Raw genomic sequence first — 17,686 nt, forward strand, 5'->3', positions numbered from 1 at the left:
CGCACATCGAGACCATATAAAATACGCTCTAAACTTCCCAATCTGCGTAAGAAATATGCGTTATTTTAAGCTTCCCGCTTCAACCACCGAAACATAATGACGTACTAATGGGTCAGTTGCGCTGGTCACAGAATCGTGTTTTGATGCTCGATACTTGCAGATTAGTTAAAAATAATGAGATCCGTCCAAACCGCAACTTTCTACTTTGAATAACCGAGAAATCGCCCATTGAAAAGTTGGGGTTTTGATGTCATCCATCGCAGTAGGTCACTACGTGCGGGGACATCAGTGGTTTCTTCCAACTTGCTTTCATAGGTCAGTAACGATCTGGTTATTCAAGGAGAAACTAGAATGAAAACAGGGTGGAGGAAACCAAGGGTGTTACTACCGCGGTGGATGACGTCAAAAACCCGACTTTTCAATGAGTTCGGAACTTCCGATTCGATGACTAAAACGAATGGCAACGTTGGTGCGTGATTTTCGTACAACCTCGAGAAGTGGTTCTAAAAAAGGTGCACCCGCCGAAAACCTACAGATCTAATTGGTCTAAACTGATAGCAACGGTGTCCACTAGTATTGGTGATAGATAAGACAAACCGGGACGGAACTTCCGAAGGAGGTTCGGAGCTTTAAAGAAAATTTGCTCATTAGGTAGCTTCAAGATCGTTGTAGCGAAGATTAAGAGTATTTCTGCGTGTTTCACCTATGAGTTTAGCAAAACGCACTTCGAGTTTTTTCAATTAGCCAATCAAGCTTTATTTTCCAAAAAGTTCGAGGGTTATATGTTTTGAAAGATAATCTATTTATTAATGAGTTGATGAAATGTAATTTTTGAGTCGTATTAAGTGACTTGTTTAGAGACAGGTATCTAATTTCATGGCTTGGTACGTTCCAACTGTTTTGATTATGTATACTCCCTGGTAAAAATTGGCGATAGGAGCTGCGTTTCAAAATACCATAGGATTTCTTATAGCCGACTGAAGAGGGCGATAGAAAATCCTATAGCTGGTTGTAGAAAGTGGAAAAAATCGTACGGCCGGGCTACACGAAGCGATAAAAAATTAAACAGCCGGGTTATAGTTCCTGTCGCCGGGCTTTACACATCGCCTGGCTGTTGCTTTTTCGCCATCGGCTATAAAAGACTATAAGAAATTGTGTAGAAATTCGTGTGCTTTGTAAATCCTTAAGTTTGTACGGAATCACCATAATATTTACAAAACGCACATTATATTTTCCTTTACTACATAATTATTTGTTTTCATCAATTAAAATGAGAATAATCCATACTGAGTGTGCAAACATTTCAAAGTCATGAGTTGAAAAACGTTGACTCCGCGAGATTGAATATTAGAGCCTAACACAAAGCGGAGCGACTGCGCACTGGCGCCTACAAACCTAACAGGGATACTTCACGCATTGCGCAACGCGTGAAGTATCCCTGTTAGGTTTGTAGGCGCCAATGCGCGTTCAGCGCTGGCTGCCCGCCCGCCGCGCCGCGCCGCAGCGTACCGCGGCCCTTGAAGCAACTATTTCACACCATAGGTATTGCACAGTATCATACGAAATTGAAAGCGCTCCAATATATTAGGAATGACAGGCATCCTTCAAAAGTACGGAGCTTTCCTCGCAAATTAAATCAAGATACTGCGGCCCAAAAAGAGAGCGGTAGTCCAAAAACTCACTAAGTCCTAGCATCCATAATTAGTAACGTTTAGCATAAGCTTTATTCCCAGGCTGTTGCTTAATCGCCATCGGCTATAAAAGGTTATTAGAAATTGTGTTGCCGGCTATAGAAGCTATTGGAAATCTTACAGCCGGCTGCGGGTCTATGGTATTTTGGAACACAGATTCTACTGCCAATTTTTACCACGGCTATCTTGATGACCGATGATTCCATGTCGTTTCGAGATGACCATATAGTTTTGAGGCCATTTTTAGACCGACTTGGTTCGTTTAGTTTATTGTGTGCACTATTTGCGTATCCACATAAGGATTTATATAAATTATGATTAATTAATGGTTGTCACAGAGTGGAGTACTAAGATATGTTTAGAGTACTAGAGGGTTCCCACCCAGACTGCTTCGCGGTCCAATCACAACGTCTCGCGTCTGAGACATAGTATGGACGTATTTATGCTAAAAGGAACTATGTCCCACGCAAACCCTATACACATAGTTCCTTTTAGCATAAATACGTCCATATGCGTTATTACGCGTTACCTTCAAGATGTTTCACTAAAGAGTATTATAGGGGGGAAAAAATAAATTGCCACGACACTAAGTCAAGAGATCTATAGATGAGATACTGAGACACGAAAAAGTATGGACAATAAACACAAATTTTTCATGACTTACAAAAATACCATCATGTGTAAAAAAATATGTCGTCCAATATTGGCAGTGAAAATTTTCATCGAAAAAATGACTTAAAAAACACTTAGCAACATAAATTCTGAAATCACTGATAAAGTTTCCGATTCTAAGTGTCTGCCCATCCAATACTTTGAGACAAAAAAGTGTCGCTGCGCATTACACGTAGAAGCTGAGATTGCGCTGTTTTCGGCTGGAGGACAAGACTTATTATTGATGTTAACGCCTTGACGCAACTATTCGCACCTCTCGGATGTTAGTGTTGCATGCAAAGAAAATTGAAGGCGCTCGTGCCTCCTTGCTCTCTCCGAGATTGACAATTTTCTGCGAACGTCTTTCGATCAATTCGTCGTTTCTTACATAGAAAAACGTGAAAGCATTCCCAAGTTCGAAAGGTAATTTTTACAGGAATATGACTGTGCAATGTCTGTCTAAACTTTGCTGATTTTTATGCATATAGCCAGAGGAAAAATCGGTAGCACTTTTAGTTAGTTATCCTCAGAGGCAAGATAAGTGAAGCTAGTGTACGGGGTACGCTCTCTCTCTTTAAACCACACAAAATCTAAGAAATTCTCAGTGGCGTTGGCGCCGTTTCAGTCTGGACGGAAAGTTGGAAACAAGTTGCCAATCTTGTCATAGTTAATTCTTATTGGTCCACTCATCTCTTTGGGCATGAGCTGTTAGTCAATTTTAGATCCTTGAGTTAGTTGATGCTAGAGCATACGTTCGTTTTCTACACTTCAGGAGCAGAGCGACATGAAAAAAAAATAAGTAGGGGTTGTTGGAAGATATGGACATTTCCAAATATTTGTGGTTGTACCCCTAATAGATCAGGCAGCTGGCCCAAATATTGCGGTACTACCGCCATAACTTGAGTTACGATACTAACCTAATTCATTTGAGATGCCCATATAATCCAACAAATTGAGGCAGTACCACAATTTTAGGGGATATTCCCGAGAGTCCCTTCATACTTAGAGTAAAAACAATGCAAATTCATTTCTGATTGGTTCCCGTATTATAGGCCTTCACACTGTCACAAACGGGAATAAGGATTACAGTTTCACCAATTGCAAAGCTTATAAACTGTAATGGACCGAAGAATAGGGGTTACGACAAGGGACAAAGGAATGAGAGAGGGAACAGAGACAGAAAATTCAGGAAAAACAGAGAAAACAGAGAATTCGGGAATGGGCTGATCAAAGATTACAGTAAACGTCTGATTTGTGTAATCTTTATTCCCGTTTGTGACATCCACAAGCCGCACTATCTCAGCTCTCAGTATGAAGGAACTCTAATAACCCCTAACACTTTTTTTCTTCTCCTTGGAGGTTACCGTCCGAAATCTAATGCTCTGAAAAAGAAAGATTGGTAGAATTTACCATTCCTACACGCTGTATTTCACACGGCGTTAATTCAGAGTCAATTCGGCCAGAGGACAGGTAAGCGTTACTATATACTGGTACAGGTAACCGTTCCTCTTGCAGAATTGACTTGAGGATTGGTACAATTTACCATTCCTTCACGTTGCGTGAAATACCGCGTGAAGGAATGGTAAATTCTACCAATCTTTTTTTAGTGTGCTTATCAGGAAGGGGCACACTTTCTGCAGTGGAATGATTAAAAGGGCAGTAGTCTCACTGTGTAAGCACCTCAGTGAATTTTTGTTGCCCCCGCCTGATGACCGCACAAACTGGCAACGCAGCACAGCGCGGACAGTGGGCCGATGCGCGGGGAAAAAAAGGAAGAGCATGTGATTTATCTCTTTCCATGGGTGAAATGAGCGTGAAAAATGTTCCGCTCAACGATTCCGTTTGAAGCTTCCAGCCTCGGCCGCGCCCGCGCTAGTGAGGCCATAAACCGATTGACAAGTGTTGTGCAGTTTAAGCTCTTTGCCGAGCGCCCCCTCCCTCTATCCGTCCCCCGCCCCGCCCCTTATTCCCTCGTGCGACCACTCCAAGATCAATTAATCAACTACTCGTGACTGTCAATTTACTGTTAACTGACAAAAATTACTGGCTTCTTTGCGCTGATGTTATCGATTAATTAAGTCGCGCTGATATAGCGGCCGGCTCTCCGCCGCTCTCCTGCCGTTTCCCCTAGTTATTCGTGATTCCAGTTTGCCTCACTCTGGGCCTCATCTGGTCCGGTGAAATTTAGTCCGAGCAGCGTTGACGATCGCCAGAAATAGCATCCTTCCCACACACCAAAAAAAAGGTGAGATTGCGAACAATCACCGTTCCTGACTCTGCGGTTTCATTTTTCCTACTCGATACACATGAAAACACCTCATCCGTAAAATGGACGTATTTTTACCAAACAAACCTATGTGCAGGTGAGAAATATGGGGTGTGCTCTAGAAAGCTGCACAGGAAGCAATGTAAAAGTGTGCGTGATTCCTTTTGAAGAATTGGAAAAGCGGGATATTACATTCTATCAAACAGACCTATGTGCCAACTGAATGCGGGATTCATGAGCCGCCAGGATGGGACGAGAGCGTTGTGGACAGGGCTCATCAGTTAAAGCCGACCACGAGCCGCAACGGCGTCGGTTTCTTGTCGATGACGTCACTGGCGCTTCATTATTCTCATTCACTCTTACGGCTAGAGAACTAACGAGCATACCCCATATTTCTCACTTGCACATAGGTCTGTTTGATAGAAATACGTCCCTATCACCTTGAGTTTCCTCTTGTTCGGATCTCCATCGCTAAAAAAAAGGTTACGGGCTATATAGACATACCGTCCATTCCAGGCTCAAAGGCCAAAAGTTCCGGGTGCTGGAGCCGTAGCTTCGACTACTCTGGATGCTACGCCCGGAACTTTCGGCATCTGAGCCTGGAACGCGGACGTTACGTCTATATAGCCCGTTAGTACGGCTTCCATAGGCGGAGTTGTTTTCAGTGTTTGCTGATGTTCATCATCATTTAGTTCTTAAACGAAAAACAAAACCCAAGAAAATTGGTTAACAAGGCAGAAATACACTAAAAATGCCTGAGAAGCAGGCCCGCCACATCTCATCTCGGGCCCTGGTACCAGTTTTCTGGCCCGGACCCCTAGCACAGAGGGGGGTCCGGGGGGCCTTCCCCGGGAAATTTTTGAAATTTTAAATCAAACAATTACGCTTTTTTTTACTTTCAGCACCAAATACTTTCGAATTGTTGCATTCAAAACATCTATAAATTTTTTTTTTGAGGGGGGCAGATGAGACTTTTCAATTCTAGAGGGAACCAGGCCCCCCTGGACTCCCCTTTTGTACGTCTATGGCAAGGGAGTTAAGCCATTGAAGTCGAGGATGCCCAGACAGGAGGCTCCTAGCATCCGACAACGGAAGAAAATGAAACGCAGTTACTAAAAATATCATTCTACTTATACCTACTCAAAATCTTGAAAATAGATAAAAATCCCTAAAAAAGTAAGAAAAATTTTATAGTGCCCTAGTGTGTTTTTGAAACTTTATTCACCTTTTGCGGAATTTTTAGGGTAATTTTTTCACTTTTCCCTACGAGACAAGGGTTACACATGAATTCGTATTGGTTTGTCACCTGCGTCACGGGCCCCGGTACCAAGGACCCAGTATCCCCCCCCCCCCTTGTGGCGGGCCTGCCACAAATAGAATATAATTTGCCAGCGCCTCATCAAAAGTTCACATGGAAAACCTTCTATCAGTTAAAAAATATCCTGGCTCAAAATTTCTTCACTTTACTTGTGAGTGTGAATTAAGAAGCTATCTATGAAGAAGCGGGTTACTTTGTTCCTGCCAAAAATAGTTTTCCATTACCCGCCATACAATGCTCTGGTTTCTAGCCATCATCATTTTCAAATTTTGAAGATTTGACTGGAATGATTTCCCCTTTTTCTAAGTTTCACAATAACCGACAGGAGCCGAGATAGCATTTTAGGCCACGGCCGCCATCTTGGGTTTACGAATTTTGGAAATTTGACTAGAAATTTGAGTTTTCCGTCGAAAAATACCCCGTGATACCGAGTTTCACCGAACTCGAACTAACAGAAACTGAGATAGCATATTAGGCCACTTCCGCCATCTTGGAATTGAATATTTTCAAAAATTGACTAAAAATTCGAGTTTCCCGTCAAAAAATACCCTTAGACACCGAGTTTCAGAAAAATCCATCGAACAGGAGCCGAGCCGACATGGCATTTTAGGCTACGTCCGCCATCTTGGATTTGAGAATTTTAAAAAATTGACTAAAAATTCGAGTTTCCCGTCGAAAAGTACCTTCTGACACCGAATTTCAGAAAAATCCATCGGACAGGAGCCGAGATAGCATTTTAAGCCACTTTAGTCATTTCGGATTTTCGAATTTTGAATTTTTTGAATTTTGATTTAAAACGCGTGATACCCAAAATCGAAGCTCAGATTCGGATTTCTCGTAAAAAATCGATGCGATTTCATTTATCATACCCTGACACCGAATTTCAGAAAAATCCATCGAACAGGAGCCGCAATGGCATTTTAGGCTACGTCCGTCATTTCTGATTTTTGAATTTAAAAAATTTGACTTAAAAGGCGTGACACCAAAAATCGAAGCTCAGATTCGGATTCCTCGTTAAAAATTGATGCAATTTCATGTATCATACCCGAGCATAGCGTGAAGGAAAGAGACGTAACGTAGACATACTGATTCGAGCATATGAATGCAACGTGGCAACATGGGTAGTGCTCAGTGGGTCAGCGGAGGAGGAAGAATAAGAATTTATCGTGAGGACGAAACGGAATGCTTAGCGCCACTAGGCGCCGCGCCGCGCCGCCCCGTTCGGTTGCATCTCGGGCGACCGGCGCAGCGCGGCGGCGTAGTTCAAACGGGCGGTATGACAGAATTCATACGCGTTGTTTAACCTCTTTCCTCAACGCTATGATAACATATGATGCATGAAATCTCATCAATTTTTCACGAGGAATCCGAATCTGAGCTTAGATTTTGGATATTTTGCGTTTTAATTTATTTAAAATCGTAGGAAAAATTACAGAATTGTCCTTGAAAATTGATCACACATTAGTGTTTTTTTACGTCATTAAACCTCTTTCCTTCACGCTATTCTAACATATGATACATGAAATCGCATCAGTTTTTCACGGGAAATCCGAATCTGAGCTTAGATTTTGGATATTACGCGTTTTAATCTATTTAAAATCGTAGAAGAAATTACAGAATTGTCCTTGAAAATTGATCACACATTAGTGTTTTTTTACCCCGTTTTTCTTCTGCGTTCAATGCGTGTTGTATATCTACCCAGATGAAGGTGAGCACGCCCTGATCGTGCTCCAGATTTCCTTGAAGACATACAAAATGCAGCAATTCAGAACGGAACCTTTTATTGATTGGTTTGAACAAAATAGCTTACCATTGGTGTGGATTTTTTTTAATGATTGTAATTCTCCATCTCCATGCATGGTATCAAAAGAAAAAAAGTAATGCTACAATAATAATTTACGGAGCCGCAAATTGCGTGGTTTTTTGACAGAATTACGAAAAGGTTTTAAACCCAGGACCACGGAATATTGTTCATGTGGAATATGATTTTTTGCGGATGCATTTTGAACGCTGATGAAAAAGTGAAAGCTCCGAAATACATCCGAAAATTAGTATTCCAGACTGAGAAGTTTCGGGGTGATCTGAAACCCTTCATCTACTAGGAAACAAAAATATAAAACTTATAAAATCAAAATCGTCGGACCCCAATCTACTTACAAGTAATAAAAAATAAAAGGAGAGGTTCGAGCTATTTTTGTGTATTTTTTTTATCTTCCACGCAGGGTTACTCGTGTCTTTTATTATATGCACATGCAAAACACATGCACAACACATGCAAAACACATGACAAAACACGCATAATGTCAAAAGAGAGAAAAACAGGTAGAACACTCGGAAATGTTCCTTGCCGGGACTGAGCAAAAGTGGCAAAACCTCTGCACGCAACTGTTCGTACTCCAAAGCTGCTCATGTTGTCATCCCGTTTTTGAAAGCGAAATCGATAGAATGAGAAGTGTGTAAAAAAGAGAGACTTTATACGTAAGTTTCCTGCCGGAACTGCAGTGCTATCCTTTCATGTCCGTCAAAAGTTCCGAGATTCGGAACTTTTTTGTTCCAAATTCTCCCATTCTATGACCGTCAAAAATTTCGGGATTTTTTTTTTATTTTTTCAAAAGTTCCGGGAGAGTTTCGGAAAATGCAAAAGCTCCGGTACATTTCGGGAATTTCAAAAGTTCCGGGGAAAATTCAGGAAAATCTCAAAAGTTCTGGAATTCGGAACTAGTTCCGGGAAATGGGAACTCTGCGGGACTGATCGTGAGCAAAAGATGCAAAACCACTGCGCGCAACTATTTCAAAGGCGTAATTCATGGTCGATTATCGATATCTCGCCATTTGAAGCTATGGTAAAGAATCGATTATTAGGGTGTTCGCTGCGAACACCCTAATAATCGATCTTTTTTCATAGGTTTGAGTGGCGTATCAATCGATACATCGCAAAGCACGCCACGCCACTGAACTATTTGTGGTCCTCGGCTACTCATCCACGCCTTCAAGCTATAACTAGAGTCCCTTATCCAGAGTTAAGACATCTCGATTATCAGCTGTCCTGGGCTGGCCATGGCGTCACAAAAGTGTGCACCCAAACGAACGATATTGAGGGATAACGATAAGAAATATTGCGATGTCTGTCATCCAAAAGCAACAACATCAACAAAACTGATCGAAACCTAACCAAAGAAATTGCAATAAAATAAAATGAGATCGATTTGTGAATAATTTTTCAATCTAGTTTCATTTCGGTACGATGAAAATAACAATTTACTCTTAAAAAATCAAAAATAGGCTATTTTTCTATTATTTTATTTGTTTACATTTGAGTCATCATCTTGGTGGACTCTTTTGTGACTGAATGAGTGAGAGCCAATCAGAAACGGATTTTTTTAGGCCTCACTGAAAAAAAAAAGTTAATTTAAAATTCTGGATGTAAAAGTAGTGTGCGAGAACTTACTAAATGCTAAATTAACCGCTAAAGCAGTTACTTTAGCAATGTCAAGATGTAAAACTAACTGCCATAGCGGGTAATTTAGCATTTTGTGAGTTCTCGCACACTTTTTTTACATCCAGAATGTTAAATCAACCTCACTATTTTTTCGGTGCACTTTCAGCCCAACCAAGCCTTGACCAAGCCCGACCGAATTGAGATGTCGTAACTCTGGGTATAAAGGAACTCTAGTTATGGCGAACTACACTCGCTTACCTTTCTCCCCGAAAATAATAAGGAGAAAAAAACAAATAAAACAAGAGACCCCGCACTCAGATCCTCATCCTTGCTCCGAGGTGGCACCAGGGGAGCAGTGCTCGCGAACCCGGGCGAAGTGAGAAGAAGTTGTTTGCAGCGGAATTTGGACTCGGCGCGATCGTCGACACTCTTTGAGTGAACTATCGCCTCCCCAGTCGCGACGTAATCAAACAGTTGACGCCGAAAACGAGCTCCCGGCGAGCGGGGGCGGCCGGGAGGGTGGTTCCGGAATGCGGAATCAAAGACTCCCGTTTGTCGTTTGAGCAATCGAAAACGCCATCCGCGCGGAACGAGCCGAATTCAAAGCTACCGGGCTTCCGATCGCTAACCGGCTCCGATACCCACCCACCCCCCTCCTCCCCCTTCGACACCTGCCGAAGGTGGAAATTTGACGTTCGCGTGTGTTTGTGGCTCTCGGGAGCGGACCGATTTGGCCGTCAGCGAAAACGAGAGGGTGGTTCTTTAAACATAGATCGAACTCGATGGACTACGACCTATACTTACAGTTTTGAGAAGAAAATCAATGCTAAAATCAACTTTGGATCGCCTGACCCCAAGGCAGATCAGCAATGCAAAGACTGAAGTCCCTTCATACTGTCATTATAGGCAATACGAATCCATATCGACGGCGTAAGTCCGCAGTCACATATCTCGTTTGCGGTGTCTGAAAATCTCCGCATCTATGTTATTTTTCTAAAGGAGAACACATTGACATCATTCCATGAAGTTTTTGCAGAATTTTCTCCGCACGGAGAAGAAAAATCACGACAGTTTTAAAGAATCCCCGTCGAGTAGTTTGCCGTTAAAAAAATAAAGTATGACAGGAAGTCTGCACACCGAGTTATGTGATTGCCGACTTACATCGTCGATATCTGATTGGTTCCTGTATTGTGCTGCCGTGCTAAGGAAGAACGTCGTACGTGCCTTCAGATGTTGCCAAGTTTCCTCCGATAAAAACGGAATCGATCGGGAAAATTGCGAATATTATTTTCCAAAATTTTCAGACAATTTTGTACGCAACTTAATCTAAAATATCTGAGAATGTCAAGGAAAAATATGCAGGAATGTAGTCAACAATAATTGTTTTATCAAGGGAATTTTGGCAACTCCCGAATATTCATACGGCGTTCTTCCTTAGCACGGCAGTATGGACCTCCACAGCGTCACAAACGGGAACTTAACGGACTTAACTAGAATCAACCTAACTAACTGCGACACCTAATTTTCTCCCGCGTTTTTGCATTTATTTTTATTTATTTATTTTCCCCCTTTTTTCAATTTACCAAGAAACTACGTGACATTCTAACTTGAAATTGCATGAGTCTATCCTTGAAAATAGAGGAAATGTTCACATTTTAAGCTCAAGGCGTTATGGTTTTCAGCTTTCTGTTAACGAAATGAAATATGAAAGAGGATTATTCAACTTGAAATGTAGATGGCCTAATAACTGTTATATCTAACCAGAGCGCATTGGTGATTCTTGAAAGTTAGCAACACTGTTTTTTCTCCACTTGAATGTATGTAACACAATCGATTCTGAGGTCGTATCGTAATGAGGCGACTCGTCTCACCTGAAATCGATTTTTTTAATGGATTTAAATTGAGGAAAAACGGTGATGCCAAATTTCCAGAATCACCACTGCGCACTGGATAGATATGACAGTAGTTAGGCTGACTACATTTCAAGTTGCATAATTCCTCTTCATAGTTTAATTTTGTCGAAAGAAGTTTGAATACCATAACGCCTTAAACTAGAAATATGAATTTGCGTCTTGCAAGTGTTCAAAAATATACGTGAAAAAATCCCAGTTACCATTTTCAATTCCAGCCCTTCTTTCCTCTAGGACCAGAATTCATACTCGCAACACTCGACGAGTCTGAGTACAACAAGTCGCCCGACCGGGGATCAGTTTGAGTCTACTGCGGACAAGACAAACTTGGGACCGGGAAAGTTGTTTCGCCTCGGGCAAGGGAGGAGAGATTTCGAGGTGGACCGTTTGCACAGTGAAACTAGCGCTCCCTCGGGGATGCCCGGTAATTTCTTCTCTCCTCGATGTAAGTGGTCCTCTTTATCAGTAGCGCTCGAATAGTCCTTACTCTTCTCCCTCGTATGCATGATCATTCCAGGCAGTGTTGCCAGCGCTCGGAAATGACCTCTTCATTTCCTCATGAAACTTTATGTGTGCGGCCGCCGGTCGACGCGAGAGGCGTATTAGCGCCTACGAGACTACATGAATACTACACTCATTGCGCCGAAGATATTGCGGCCGCCGCACAATGGATCGAGACAGTAGGAGAGGTCGGACACAATTTGGAAACTGTCAACGCTGTTAACTCCGTCTATATAAAACTTTGAGATTCCAAAAGTGGTTTCATTAGTTTCCTCGTTAAATTTTCTTCCTTAAGCACTCCTTGAAATGTAAAATGTGACGAAATAAACACCAACATTTAAAGTTTTGGTTAACAATTTCACGTCCGACCTCTCTAATTGACTCGGCCCACTGTGCGTTGGTTGGCGCGAGACGCATATTAGCGCCTACAAGACTGCCGGAATACTTCACGCATTGCGCCAAACATAGTGCGGCCGCCGATCGGCGCGAGACGCATGCATATTGACACCTACAAGATTGCCGGAATACTTCATAATACACCATAATACACCATAGTAACTGTCATTTTAGTGTCTCACTTGGAAATGCACGAGTTTTTGTGGATTGTTAGAGAAAAGAGAAATTGGTTTAATAAGACGAGAAAAACTCTCCAAAAAGATGTTGAAAATTCGCATCGCAAAAGTAAGGCGGTGCGTTGTGAAATAATGTTTTATCTATCTTTACTTCTTGCGTTTCTTTGCATTCTAAGAAATGCGAAAATACTACCTGATTCTTTGGATGATGATTTCGTCAGTTTTTCCTCAAGAGACTTTCATCCTTTCGAGTCGGAAAAATAGGCCAAGTGCAAACCTCAGCTAGAGCCAAGAGAAGTGTTGTTTCGTAAATGAAATGGCTCAAAAATCACGATGAAGGCATCGGGAGAGTCTGAAATAACCCACTCCTAACTTCACAATTTGCGTAAGAGATATGCGTTGTTTTAAGCTTCCCATTTCAAAAACGATAAGATGGACAGGTGAACATTTCGCAAGAGGAGTTGTTCCATCTTGCGTACTAGAATGCGTTATAGCGTAACTGTAGAAGGAAATATGTGACATATTTTTGCAATGAAATGTGTTCTGCCATACCTTGCACGACGTCTGACCATCTTTTGGTCACATATTTTTGATAATAAGTGTGTATATGCAGCAGCTTAAATGCTATTGGCGCTGTAAGAGGTGGTTTCAAAAATTCTACTTTTTCTGGGTTTTACTGGACCAAATTCCAAGTTTTATTACACTTTAAACAGGTATAAGTAGTGGTTGTACGATTTTTTTTTACGGATTGTCACTGTCAATATTAAATTCGGCTAACTTTCCATCTGCACGACTCTGGTACAATATCAGATGTGTATCAGTATGTGTAGAATTTGAAATTTGTTTACATGAAAGTTGTGAGCAAAATATGAAAGTAAGGCAAAATGTGATCACTCATATACGATTTTACAGTAGTAGGAGAATTTTCCAGTGCCATCAGAGTGAATAGGAGTTCCAACGGGTCCAAGGTAAAAGTCGAGCCGCCAATATTTTCCCGGTATTAATGGAGGTAAGTATTTATCCTCGATGATCCAATTCCGAAGTGAGTAGTTTCCCTAAACAGATGTAAAGTGTAATCAGTGTCGTTTAATTTTTGGAGGTACGGCGCAATAGCACAGACTAAAGAGCCGGTAAACCAGGATTGTGCGAAAGGTCTAAGAAAATATATGAGGATTGCGAAGATAGAAACCTTAACATCTGCTAAAGGAATATGCAAATTCAAAATGAAGTTAATTTTCGTTTGGAAAAACAGGAAACAGTTGGAAAATAAATGCATTTTTATGATGACGCTGGTTTAAGTTCGTTTGTTGACAAGTCATCGATGTTTTACCCTCTGATGATAAATGAAGTGAAACAATCGAATAATGGTCGTGCGTATAAAGAACTTTCCCAACTTTTCTCGGGAGAAATATTTAATCGGAAAAAAGGAGGCATCGTTGGAATGCTCATACGGCGTCGAAACACAGCATGGGCCTTTTAGGCTCCATTATTCGATACCGCGATTATTCTAGCGCGAGTTCGAGTAATCGCGCCAAACGGTGCGGCCAGCGGTAAACGTACCTATAGTAGCGCCTGCAAGTCACCCGTTGCGCCAAACAGTGCCGTCGGCGGCCAGCCCATATTAGCGCCTACAAGACTGCATGAATACTTCTCGCATTGCGCCAAACGCAGTGCAGTCGATCAGTTGGCGAAGACTACAGGACTGTCAGAATGCTGTGGGACTGCCTGTCACTATTTTGACTTTCAGCTCTAGTTTCTACCATAATTAAAGGGAAAATATGTATCCCCATCGTAACGATTCCGAAACTCGGATGATATTTAATTGTTTTCTTGGTTACAGTAAAATAAAATAAAACGAACAAAACTATCGTTTTTTTCGATATTTTTATTTGAGATAATTTAGGCAAATTCGTCGAATCTTTTTAAAAAAAACTGTGTGTAGCTTTTTAAAACATTATTAAAAATGAAACATAAAAGTTGTGCATATCGTTGCAGTCAGGACGATGCAAAATATACTTTTCTTGTTCTCTTGGGAAAATGTATTGTTTTCAATCAAATTTCCTCCACAAATGAGGAGAATGGTTGGAGACTGATCTTACCGGTTTGAAAGGACACGAAGTTGGGAGTGTGCCGAAATCTTTAAAACCTCGGTTGAAAATAAATTTTCCCGCGAGAAAATCGCAGAAAGGGAAGGCCAAGCTAACCGCACTTTTGGTGTAGACATGATCCATACCTAGCCGCTCAAATCCCTCTACCCACATCTGAAATCAAAACGACGGAAAGATCCATTTTGAAATGTTCTGAGAACATACGCAAAAGGTTAGAGATTATACAAATATTTAACATTTTATTTCTAAAAATAATCGTTTTTATTCATTTTAAATCAAGGGGTTGCTTCCTCTAGCTTTCAAAGCAGAGGTTTGGAACGAGGTTTGCATTTTCCAAATAAAATTATTCGCGAAATTTTCCGGGTTTTTGTTACCGCACCAGTTTTGAGATGCGTGCTTTTCTAATGTCCATTTCAGACCTCGACAATAAGATCTAATGAGGTATCTTATACTTGTAGAATTCAACTTCGGCTCTCAGTGGCGAGACGTGTATGATCGAATTTCAATAATTCCATATTCGAAGCTATTGTAAAGAATCGATTATTAAGGTGCTCGTTTCCGACACCCTGTTTATCGATCCTTTTCCATAGGTTTTAATGGCACACTGAAAGAAAATCTCGGTGTATTTACTATGAAAAGGGTAAAATTACCAAGAATTCAGGGTTCTACTTGATCCCAGTTTTTTCTTGGTAAAATTATCATTTATGGAATTTGTAATTTTACCGTGAAATCTCGGTAAAATTATTGACTTTCTCGGTTATTTTACTTGCCCCCGGTAAAAACGCCGATATTTTTTATCGACTGTGGTAGAATTGCCGAGATAAAATGGCAAGGTTACCGGGAATTGATAACCAATAAGAGTGGTATCTTTACCCGAGAAAAACAGTAAAAATACCGGTTTTTAGGTAAGTTTACCAGTCTGTCTTGGTAAAATTACCAATAGTTGGTAAAAAAGTGAGATGGTAAAGGTACCAACGGAACTTGGTAAAAACGCCGAGAATTTTTTTTCAGTGCAGATCAATCGATGCATCGCAAAGCACGCCACGCCACTGTTTGCTCTGTGTAACATCGGAGCTGAAACAAAAAAGGAAATTGTTCCTTCAGTTCCATTTAATAAATTCGCAAGAAGTCATTTGACTCGGCATGCTAAATTGAGAAAAACGTTTGAAGCTTCTGAAGTAAGATCGTGATTAGGATCAAAATCCATTATTCACCTGATAGCTGTTGACTTTAGGAGAGAGGATCCAAAAATCCGCGTCCATGACAGGCATCGTTTTGTTGAACTTCCGAATAGCCATCCGGTAAGGAAACTCCGGCCGATTCCTGATAACCTCCACAGCCTCGTGGACCACATGATACTTTTTCACCTATCAGACCGATCAAATTAAATAACGTCTTATTTATGACGCGAGGAAAAGGAAAAGGTACACTGAAAAAAAAGTTCGGTAAATCCGAATTAGTTAGGATCATATGGAACCAGGTTTTGTTCGGTAGCTGTTGCACAACCGAATTGTTCGGTTTGTGCGACCAAACCATAATAAATTCTTACAGTTTGGTTCATTGGACCGAACAGTTCGGCTGAGCAGACCGAATAATTCGGTCGTGTGTACCGAACAAAATCGTGGTTCTATATGATTCTAACTAGTTCGGATGTACCGAACTTCTTTTTCAGTGTAAGAATGTCTCTGGCAAGGCCGCTGTCAGAGGCGGTTGGGTGTCGCAGAGCGCACAGAAGCGCTATAAGAGCGACTTAATAGTAGTAGTATAAGAATAAAGAAGAAATTACTCCCTAAATAAGAATGCTCATAACGCGAAGACTAAGAAAACTAAAGACAACCAACTGCGCAACCTTAATTTTTCTGACAAAGATGCCTGGCCTCACATTACCATTCTTCTTGTGAGGGTCAAGTTTGGATAACATGCCACAAAAAGTTACTGAGTTTGATGTATCAGTATGAGTTTGGTTACATCAACAATGGACTGTAATGCACAGTGTAGGAGGGCATTTTTTTTCAAATAAGAAACTATTTTGTCTTTAGCTAAGTTATCTTTTTAAACTTACTTCTTGTCTTTTCCAAGTATAAAAAATTAAGAAAACAAAAGCTAGTTAAAAAATATCTTTTTATTGAAGATACTGTAAGGTAAGTGAAGTATGCAACGAGGTTATCTTCACTCAGCGGTATCAATGTGTCATAAAATAGACTTATGGTAGAAAACGCTACACTTTTTTCAGCGTATTGTAGCTTCTCTTGAAAACACATAGCATTTCGTTTTCGAGTAGTAAAATTCCAATATCGTGCAGTTTGAAAAACTTACTGTCTTACTCGTACTTGTCGAGGCAGCTACGGTACAGCACACGAGAGAGATAAAAACGGCGCAATGCAGCATGGCCGACGGGTCCTGTGGATTAAAATGAGGTATAAACATCGATCCTCTGGGATCAGCGGATTTCCAAAGATAACAAGAGGAGGATATACAACGTTGTAGTCAAAAGTATATTATCATACGGATGTGAAGTTTGGCAGCTGAAGAAACGGACACAGGATATGCTAAGAGCAACGGAGATGGATTTCTGGAGAAGGTCAGCAGGAATTTCTAGGAGAGATCGGGTCCGTAATGATCGAGTGCGTCAGATAATGGAAGTCGAAAATGACATCGTGTTCGACGTCATGACCAAACAACTTGTTTGGTATGGTCATGTCAATAGGATGACGGAAGAGAGGCTGCCAAAAAAGATGCTTGATTGGGTTCCTCCTGGGAGGAGACGTAGGGGACGCCCAGTGAGAGGTTGGCGACAGGGGGTGTTAAATGAGATAAGAGATTGTCAACTCCCTGATGACCTGTGGGAAGACCGAGCTTTGTGGCGATTAGGCGTCGCACAGCGCCAAAGAGCGCTATAAAAGCGACTCATATATATATAAACATCGAACTCATCATTGTGACATGCGATGGATAGAGACTCAACTCATAATCGACCTATAAAATTGCATTGCTAGTTCATACTTTAAGCTCCGCTGATCTGATGCAAAACCGCATGTGGGTCAGTACAAATTTCCTCATTATTTCACCGCATGTCGGCAGCTTCGGCCAGCTCTTTGATGCTCATTATCGGATAACTGGGATGCAATGGGATGAGCGCATACGCGTAAAACAGTGATTACTTCTAATTTCCGGCGAATCGCATTGCAGATTGCAGTTTATCAGTGGCCATGCATTGGATATTAAATCAC

At 41.2% G+C, this 17,686-nt stretch overlaps 1 protein-coding gene and 1 long non-coding RNA gene across 2 annotated transcripts in view; one reads left to right on the forward strand and one right to left on the reverse strand.

The window, feature by feature from the left end:
• Positions 1–4,365: 4,365 nt before the first annotated feature.
• The window catches only part of LOC140225027 (uncharacterized), a 69,541-nt gene continuing 56,220 nt past the window's right edge, over positions 4,366–17,686 (forward strand). The window contains exons 1-2 of the long non-coding RNA XR_011900222.1: positions 4,366–4,587; positions 11,510–11,720. This is a non-coding gene — a long non-coding RNA (uncharacterized lncRNA). The remainder of the gene's footprint in view (positions 4,588–11,509; positions 11,721–17,686) is intronic.
• LOC109031401 (uncharacterized) lies at positions 13,021–17,499 on the reverse strand. Its single transcript, XM_072302381.1, has 5 exons — positions 17,387–17,499; positions 16,773–16,888; positions 15,671–15,823; positions 14,448–14,609; positions 13,021–13,403 (listed from the first exon to the last, which is right to left on the reverse strand). The coding sequence occupies exons 1-5, from the start codon at positions 17,391–17,393 to the stop codon at positions 13,239–13,241; spliced, it is 603 nt and encodes a 200-aa protein (XP_072158482.1). The 5' UTR covers positions 17,394–17,499; the 3' UTR covers positions 13,021–13,238.

The sequence above is a fragment of the Bemisia tabaci genome, chromosome 7 (assembly GCF_918797505.1).
Source record: "Bemisia tabaci chromosome 7, PGI_BMITA_v3".
Taxonomy (NCBI): Eukaryota; Metazoa; Arthropoda; class Insecta; order Hemiptera; family Aleyrodidae; genus Bemisia; species Bemisia tabaci.

What these genes read in the sequence shown, in the direction of transcription:
- LOC109031401 (XM_072302381.1), bottom strand. An exon ending in CTAAAGTCAACAGCTATCAG is followed by an intron (nt 14,610 to 15,670) that starts GTGAATAATGGA and finishes TTTTGATTTCAG; the next exon opens with ATGTGGGTAGAGGGATTTGA. An exon ending in CTTCGTGTCCTTTCAAACCG is followed by an intron (nt 13,404 to 14,447) that starts GTAAGATCAGTC and finishes ACATCTGTTTAG; the next exon opens with GGAAACTACTCACTTCGGAA.